Source organism: Xenopus laevis, chromosome 2L (genome assembly GCF_017654675.1).
Source record: "Xenopus laevis strain J_2021 chromosome 2L, Xenopus_laevis_v10.1, whole genome shotgun sequence".
NCBI classification, from domain to species: Eukaryota; Metazoa; Chordata; class Amphibia; order Anura; family Pipidae; genus Xenopus; species Xenopus laevis.
Window position 1 is genome coordinate 68,634,238 of NC_054373.1, and position 9,163 is coordinate 68,643,400.

General features: G+C 42.1%; 1 protein-coding gene across 2 annotated transcripts; it reads right to left on the reverse strand.

Annotated features, from left to right (window-relative positions):
- Nucleotides 1-650: 650 nt before the first annotated feature.
- On the reverse strand, nucleotides 651-8,848 carry LOC121399959. 2 transcript variants are annotated; one of them, XR_005965379.1, is made up of 2 exons: nucleotides 887-8,848; nucleotides 651-780 (listed from the first exon to the last, which is right to left on the reverse strand). XR_005965379.1 is itself a non-coding variant. In XM_041581998.1 (2 exons), the coding sequence occupies exon 2, from the start codon at nucleotides 7,420-7,422 to the stop codon at nucleotides 1,348-1,350; it is 6,075 nt and encodes a 2,024-aa protein (XP_041437932.1). In that variant the 5' UTR covers nucleotides 7,423-8,344; nucleotides 8,451-8,848; the 3' UTR covers nucleotides 651-1,347. The 2 variants fall into 2 exon arrangements, 1 of the variants encoding a protein (XP_041437932.1); XM_041581998.1 differs by having other exon boundaries at nucleotides 651-8,344; nucleotides 8,451-8,848.
- Between the last annotated feature and the right edge of the window lie 315 nt (nucleotides 8,849-9,163).

Sequence of the window (9,163 nt, forward strand, 5' to 3'; positions counted from 1 at the left end):
AAGGGAAAATCGAGCAGGGTCAGAGGAAGGCAGCCTGAGGGCCCAAACTTGGGGGTCACCCAAAAGTAGGGTCATTATGAACCTTACTTTCTCCTCATCTGATTGGAAAGAATGAGGGAAAAAACTAAGGTACAGCTTACATGCCTCTTTGAAAACAAAAAATTTAGTGCGATCCCCACTAAACCTTTCGGGGAACACAATTTTTGGTTCATGGGGTTTTGATGAGTTACCCCAATTGGCAGAGGAACCCACAGAAGGTGTTGCTGCTGTGAAGCTTGCGTGCCCTCCAGCTGTCGGGTTAGGTTGTGAAAACCCTGTAGGAGGTAATTTTGCTTCTGTTCATGATCCTCCAAGCGCTGTAACAATGTAGTAAGAAGCACTTCGGTGGTAGTTGGAGGAGCAGCAGCGGCAGCAGCTTCATCGTGACTTTCGTCCTCCATGGCCCGTGATAATGTCACGGCCGGCACCCAATACCAGAACAGGTGCCAAGTACCCTGATCTCGGCTCGGCTTCACCAGTAGTGTGACCACCGTTGGGCTTCGGGAGGAGCCCTCAGCTTACTTGGGTGCCACCTGGACTTAACGAGGGGTACTAGGCGAGATGTGTAACTGTCCTCGGATCCTTGAAAGACTTTAAGAACATACCACTGGTACAAAAATAACTTTCTTTATTGGTAACATCATCAGGATAGGGAATCAGGAACAAAGATGATGAGTTTTAGCAATATTGGTGCGATATAAGTGCAGTAAGTACACGTAGAATGTGTAGAATGTGGTAGAACTAGGGACAAACATACAAAATGAGCATTCAGTATATATTCTAACATATAATCACTAACATTGTCATTAGCAGCATTAATCAGTACACATAAACAAAGATAGTTCACCTATTTTCGCCTCATAGAATCTTAAGGGCAGTTTCTTTACTCTGGCATGCTCTCTGAAGATTCTGTCTCTAAGATGGCTGCTGGCATGTCTGGCTAGATTCTAGAAGATCTCAGAGTGAGGCTGGGTTCTGATTGGACTAGACTGTCAGGTGTCTGGAGTACTCAAATTAACCCTGTAATGTCTTGTGCTTAGCTGGCTATATTATAGCTGCTGGCTGTTACTTTACACACAAATAAACTTTAACAGCAGGAATAACTTTTCTGCTTGCCATACAACAGAGCATATAGAGGTATATATTGTTCTGTACTGCAAACTAGCGCTAAGTTGCTATAAACTTCTCTTATATTAGCAGTCACAATGAATTATGCAGTTCAAATGTTAGATTGGCTTGGGCGGGCAGCTACACTCCCACCAAATTACCTTTAATTTATGCATTCATTTTTAAGTTTGGTTGCATAAATTAAGGGGATTTTACTTCTTCCTTCTTGTTATGCATTTGAGAATGTTCTTTATTATTCTCGATAAGAACAACCAATTTTTGGATAGGACGTTCTAGAATGAGTGGAGTGGTGAGACGTTCTCCTTTCTTACTTAATTTGGAATCTCCCATCTGTAATTTCACTCTTCTCACCAATCCATCATTGTCTTTCTGGACTTCAAGAACTTTAGCGATTCTCCATCGATTTCTGGGTATATCCTCTTCTTTGACGATCACTATGTCATTTATTTGAATATTTCTCCTAGGAGTATGCCATTTTTGTCTGAGAGTGAGATTAGCTAGGTACTCCTTCCTCCATCTGTTCCAAAACTGTTCGGTCAAATATTGCACACGCCGCCATCTCTTTCTGGCATACAAATCTTCCTCAAGGAACTTGCCGGGTGGTGGCTGTATGGGAGTGGACTTTAGGTGAAGCAGATGATTTGGAGTCAGGGGATCTAAACTTGTTGGGTCATTGATATTATCAACTGTCAGTGGACGACTGTTCACAATGGACATAGCTTCATAAAATACAGTTCTCAGAGAAGCATCGTCTATTCTTCCAGCACTCTGCTTCAGTACTGAACTCAGAACATTCCTTACAGTTCTTATCTGACGCTCCCAAACGCCTCCTGTATGGCTTGCATCTGGAACATTCATACAAAAGTCACATTGTCTCTCTGCCAGAAACATGGCTATCCTTTCTTTATCTACTTCTTCTAAAGCTTTTCTCAACTCATTCTTAGCTCCAACGAAGTTAGAACCTTGGTCAGATCTGATTTTTCTTACGGTGCCTCTAATGGCTATGAAGCATCGAAGGGCATTGATGAACACATCAGTTGACATATTCTCCAACATCTCTATGTGGATTGCTCTGGAGCTTAGACACGTGAAAAGTAGACCATATCTTTTGTGCTCCTTACGATCTTGCTTGGTGTAGAATGGACCAAAACAATCCATGCCACAATAAGAGAAGGGAGGCGATGGTTCTACACGATCAATGGGTAAATTTGCCATTCTTTGGTCTTCTGTCGGTCTTCGAGTCTTCCGACACAGTATACACTGTTTTATGTGTTTAGCTACAGTTTTACTGCCATTCACAATCCAGTAACCGCCATCTCTCAAGTAGCTCAAGGTTAGACCTCTGCCTTGATGTGAGGACCTTGTGTGATGATGATCAATTATCAGGCTTGTAAGGGTAGAATCCTTGGGAAGAATCACTGGATGCTTCACTCTGAAAGGTAAAGGTGCATTTTCCAATCTTCCTCCTACTCTTATTATACCATCCTGTAGGATAAGATTAAGTTGATGCAAAGGGTGGTTGTTGGGAAGCCTTCCAGGTTCTTGACTGAGCATCTTTAATTCCTCTTTGTAAAATCTCTGATGAATGAGTTTTATAACTGTGTCCTCAGCTTTCATTCTTTCTTCAACGTTCAAGGGTTCAATCTTCCTAGTTCGACTTGCCAGACGCTGAATTCGAGCAACTACATTTACTACTGTAGTCCACTTGGAGAATCGTGATAGTCTTTCGAGCATATCGTCCTGGCACTTGGTTATTGTTTTTAAGGCTTGAATGACCTTCACTTCAGGATCGCACATGGATAGTTCTAGGCAATCTTTGTTGGGTACTATTTCCCTTTCCCATAGTAACTTTGGGCCTGTAAACCAATTTGAGTCCTTCATTTCTGAAACTTTAAGACCTCTTGAAGCATGATCAGCTGGATTCCTTTCTGACTCAATGTAGTACCACCGGTCTGGATCAGTAATTTCTCTAATTCTTTGAACTCTGTTCGCCACAAAGACATGAAATCTTCGAGCTTCATTATTTATGTAGCCTAGAACCACCTGTGAGTCTGTCCAAAAGTACTCTTCATCTACCTTGAACTCTAATTCGTCTCTCAGGAACTTGCTCACTGAAGCAGAAACTACAGCAGCTGCTAGTTCCAGTCTTGGTATTGTGAGAACATTGGTAGGTGCAACTCTGGTCTTGGCCATGACAAGGGAGCAATGTACCTTTTCATCTCTTATCACCCTGATGTAGGAACATTGGCCATAACCGTAACTGCTAGCGTCTGAGAAGTGATGCAGTTCGATTCTCTCATACTTTCCAAAGTCATAGGGTGCAAAGCACCTTAGTATTCTGACTCCTTGCAGATCTTGTAAATCCTTAATCCAACTCTCCCACCTTGGCCTCAGTTCTTCTGGTATAGAGTCATCCCAACCTAGCTTCTGTCTGCACAGCTCTTGGAGTATTCCCTTTCCTCTGAGGATCACTGGGGCTAAGAATCCCAATGGATCATAAATAGAAGCTACCGTGGAGAGAATATTGTGTCTTGTTGCTGGTTTCTCTTCAATAGAGACCTTAAAGAAGAACTCATCATTTTCCACATCCCATCTCAGGCCAAGTGCATTCTGGACTGGAAGATCATCGTAGTTGAGGTCTACATTTTCCATTGCTGATGCTCGTTCAGATTCGCAAATGGATTCCAACACTTCTCTGTTGTTTGAGATGAACTTGTGATGGCGCAGATTTCCCTTTGCGCACAACTCTTGAGTTTCTTTCACTAATTTGATTGCTGAGTCAGCAGATTGCAGGCTAACAAGTCCATCGTCAACATAAAAGTTTTTTGTAATGAAGTTTGCTGCAGATGGATAATTTCTTTCATATTGTTTGGCAAGGTGTTTCATACCGTAATTGGCACAACCTGGGGATGATGCTGCTCCAAACAGATGAACTTTCATGCGATATTCCACAGGCTCTGTATTAGTGTTTCCATTCTCCCACCATAGGAACCTCAGGAAATCTCTATCTTCCTCTTTCACATGAAACCTGTGGAACATCTTTTCAATGTCACACATGACAGCAATGGGGTATTTCCGAAATCTACAGAGAACTCCAGATAGCATATTCGTGAGGTCTGGTCCCGTTAACAGATAATCGTTCAATGCAACACCATCATACCTTGCTGAGCAATCAAACACCACTCTTATCTTGTCTGGTTTCTTCGAGTGATAGACACCTTGATGTGGAATGTACCAAACCTTCCCCAGGTCTGGTTGATGGTCAGCTCTTTCTGCATCTCCGTCTTGTATGATGCCTTCCATAAACTTGAAATAGTCGCTTTTGAACTTTGGCTCTCTTCCCAGCTTCCTCTCTAAACGTCTTAGTCGTACTAAGGCAAGATTCTTATTGTATGGAAGGTCAGGGCGTTTTTTGAAAGGTAAGGGCATCTCTAGATGGCCTTGTTGGTTTAGCTGAATGCCTCCTTCCAAGATGTGTAGGAATGTTATATCTTCTTGAGATATGCTCTTTTCTTTTGAGCTGGTGTCTGCAAAGTCGGACTCAAGAATCTTGATCACTGTAGCAGGACTTGGGGTTAGTGACATCTTGACAGATATGCGATTACATAACCCGGTTACTTGTCTTGAGCTTGTAGCCTGTTGTGGTCCTCCAACAATGCTCCATCCTAAATCAGTTTTGATGGCATATGGTTCATCATCACCTCCTGTTATTATTTGTCGTGGCATCAGTGCTTTAGAACAGTCATAACCTATCAGAAGCCCCACACGGTACTCCTTCAGAGGGGGTATTTTATGAGAGATGACTGATAGGTGCTTCCACTTTTGGGCTGTTTCACAGGTAGGTATGTGTTCACGATCAAGGGGTATGAAGTCTCTTGTATAGACCGGAGGTAGATCTATGGTGACATCTGAGCAAAGTCCCTTGACTTTTAGTCCTGTGACTCTTTGACTATCTTCCAATGAGTCTTTTCCCATAATCGTTGAGAGCTTAAGCTTCACTGGCTCCATTGCCACTTGCAATTTCTCACAGACTTCTTGATCGATAAATGTGTTACTGCTTTGTGTGTCTAGTAATGCATAAGCAAGTACCTCCTTGCTTTCTGTTCCTGGAGATGAGATACACACTGGGATGATCATTGACGTATTCTTACTCTCATTTTTAACCATACAGCAAGATAGTGTGGATATGATTTCTCCCTCAATGAGAGTACTGAGTGTTGAAGCTTTATCCCTTTTTGGGCGATCTTCATGTAATGGGGTTGGGTGACGTCCTTTACAAATGCCACAGGTGGCTCTTCTTTTACAGTCCTTGGCACTGTGTCCCTTTCTTAGGCAACCAAAACAGAGTTGGTTATCCAGTATGAATCTTTTCTTCTCCTCTACAGACCTTTCCTTCATTTGTTGACATTTGTAGATGTAGTGATTCTCTCCACAGAACATGCATTGAAGAGGTGTGTGACTCTCTGTCTGTACTTTCTCTCTATTCGGTACATCAATGACCTTAGGCTTACTCTCATTGTTATCATGGTCTTTAGTCATTGTATCGACTGCAAATGAAGTTGCCTTTGCACGTTTTATCTCTCTCGTTGGCTTTCCTTCCAAAGGTTTCAGAACGTGAAGGGATGACACTGGATTGCATGCTATACGTGCTTCTGAATTGACAAATGAAGAGAACTCTTCAAAACTGGGATACTCCTTGCCTTGGTCTAACTGTTTAGTTACATGACGATTCCATCTTGAGGTCACCCAATCAGGCAGCTTAAGTAACATTTTCTGGTTTTCTTCACAGTCATTCAGTACTTGCAAACCCTTTATGTGAGGAATGGCGTTGTTACATGCTTGCAGGAAGTCACCATACTCTCTAAGCCTAACATACTCTTTAGAGCCTATCTTTGGCCAACTGTTAAGTCTTTCTCTAAAGGCTCGCTGTACTACAAAGGGATGGCCATACCGTGCATTTAGCTTCTCCCATGCTTGTTTGTAGGCTTCTTCATCCTTCCTGTAGAAGCTACCTTCAAGAGCCCTCTTTGCTTCTCCACTAACATACTTCTGTAGGTAGAACAACTTGTCTGCTGGATTGGGGCAGCGACGTGCAATAAGTGCTTCAAAGCTTGTACTCCACTCTATGAACTTCAATGGGTCTCCTGAGAATACAGTTGGTTCAGGAGTTGGAAGTCTTGTAAGAACCATTGTCTCATGTATTGCTTGGGCAATAGCTGCAACATTTCCTTCGTCACTATGATGACTAGTGGGGATAGAAGGACAGGGATCTGTTCTCTCACTACACACTGACTTAGATTTCCATTTGTTTTCCTCAGTGAGGATAGAAGGACAGGGATCTGTTCTCTCGTGAAGTACTGCTCTGGATCTATCACCATTTTCTTTTATTTCCTCTTCAGTATATACTCTAAGTTTAGCTTCCATGACCTCGATGTCTCTTTGGTTTTTTAACTTTTTTAATTGTTGACGTTGTGCTTCGATAACAGCTTCCATCTCAATCTCAGCTCTTTTAGCGGCAAGTTGTGCAGATGCTTCTACTCTTTTGGCTGAGATACTTGTGCACTTAGATGAGTGGCTAGAATGTTTGCTAGAAGATGCTACTCTTGAAACTGTAGATCCATATACAGACTTTGCATAATCCCTTTTATAAAGCTCTAGTAGCCTTGTCCTCTCTGTCTCTACATCAAAGTCGGTTTCAATTGATCGTATTCTCATAAGCCCTAATAAATCTGCTGTTATTGCAGTGCATGTGTCGATCTTCCTCTTAATGTCCTGGGAGGGTGCTGTGTATGACCTTAGCTCATAATATATTGTCTTCATATCTAACTCATTCTTCTCTACAGCATCCATCATGTTGGATAATTCATCCTCTGCACACTCTTGTTTTAGCTTCATGCGAACTTCATTGGTATGCGTTTTCCATTTTATGTACATTTGGTTGAATTTCCTTTCTCTTTGTGCAGCCTCTTGTTGCATATATTCTAGCATTTTTGGGGTAGGTCTCCTCTCACGAGATGACTGTCTCAACTTGCTTATCTGTTCTGAGACTGCTTGAGACTCCCTAAGCTCAGCTTCTAAATTCTCTATCTTAGACAGGTACTTTTTTATGTCACAATTTATCCTTTCTAGCGCTTCAGGATCTGTCTCTGACTTTAAGGTTTCCCTCAACTCTAATACCTTCTGTTGTAGGGAATATCTCTCACTATTGAACGCTTCACCCTCTAACAATGGCATTGAATCACTATAAACAGACATTTTGACTTGAAAGAGTTAAATATCAAAGGAATAAATAACTTTATTCAAATTCACATAAAGTCCTTATAATGCAAATATCTCTGGATTCTCTCAAAGTTCTTATTACCTTTTATTCAGTGTCTCTTAATGTGCCAAGGTCAGCACATAACCATCAATAAGGAATAAACAGGAAACTCTGACCTTAATGTGAAGAGCAGGATACAGTGACTTGGCTTGCTGATTCAAAATAAGTGTCTCTCTATAGAAGTTAGGAATCACTCAGGATCAGTCTTTGCAGAAGTAGATGCAAGGTGAGGGACTTTGGCTTGCTTGCAGTTACTTACAGGATGCTGACGGTCTGTGTCTTTCCTTGCAGAGATGCAGCTGTCAGGATTGTTGCTCTGCTTGTGTGCGATGTCTCTGGGTGAATTGCAGCACGTGGTTGTTTCACTCTGGGCGGTAACACGTTTGTCGATATGTGCACTCTCACTGTGGCAATGCTCTGACTCTGAAGGCCGCAGGAAAGGCATACATCTACTTGGGTGCAATACTGGGATCTATTTGTGCTTCTTCTGTGGTATTTTGTCAACTCTATTGCCACAGAAAAGGCAGGTTAGCTTTACAGGGCTGTTTAACTTTTATTTTATTTTTTGCGCACCGTCTCTTTAAGGGCTTGCAATTACACTCTGAGGCACACTTGATATGGCTTCTGCTCTAGCTCAGATGAGGTGCGTCTTCTCGCCTCCTCAGAGGGTAATAGTTCTACTGTAACTGTCCTCGGATCCTTGAAAGACTTTAAGAACATACCACTGGTACAAAAATAACTTTATTTATTGGTAACATCATCAGGATAGGGAATCAGGAACAAAGATGATGAGTTTTAGCAATATTGGTGCGATATAAGTGCAGTAAGTACACGTAGAATGTGTAGAATGTGGTAGAACTAGGGACAAACATACAAAATGAGCATTCAGTATATATTCTAACATATAATCACTAACATTGTCATTAGCAGCATTAATCAGTACACATAAACAAAGATAGTTCACCTATTTTCGCCTCATAGAATCTTAAGGGCAGTTTCTTTACTCTGGCATGCTCTCTGAAGATTCTGTCTCTAAGATGGCTGCTGGCATGTCTGGCTAGATTCTAGAAGATCTCAGAGTGAGGCTGGGTTCTGATTGGACTAGACTGTCAGGTGTCTGGAGTACTCAAATTAACCCTGTAATGTCTTGTGCTTAGCTGGCTATATTATAGCTGCTGGCTGTTACTTTACACACAAATAAACTTTAACAGCAGGAATAACTTTTCTGCTTGCCATACAACAGAGCATATAGAGGTATATATTGTTCTGTACTGCAAACTAGCGCTAAGTTGCTATAAACTTCTCTTATATTAGCAGTCACAATGAATTATGCAGTTCAAATGTTAGATTGGCTTGGGCGGGCAGCTACAAGATGTTCTGGCTAGCAGAGGGGCACGGCAGGTAGCAGAGTCTTTTGGGCCGAAGGTCACGGTACAAACGGAACAGGCAACAGAATCGTCAGACAGGCTGGGTCGAGGCAGGCAGATAACAAGAATCGTCAAACAGGCTGGGTCGAGGCAGGCAGATAACAAGAATCGTCAAACAGGCAAAAAGGGTCAAAACCGGGTGATCAATCAAAGGGTTAAACTGGAGAATAGTCGTAAGCAGGCAAGGTCAGGATCCAGAATTCAGAATGGTCAAAATAGCCAGGCAGGGGTCAAAACAGGAATCAGGCAG

Bases quoted from the DNA above. Each gene is read 5' to 3' on its own strand.
- LOC121399959 (XM_041581998.1), bottom strand. From the start codon at position 7,422: ATGTCTGTTTATAGTGATTCAATGCCATTGTTAGAGGGTGAAGCGTTC.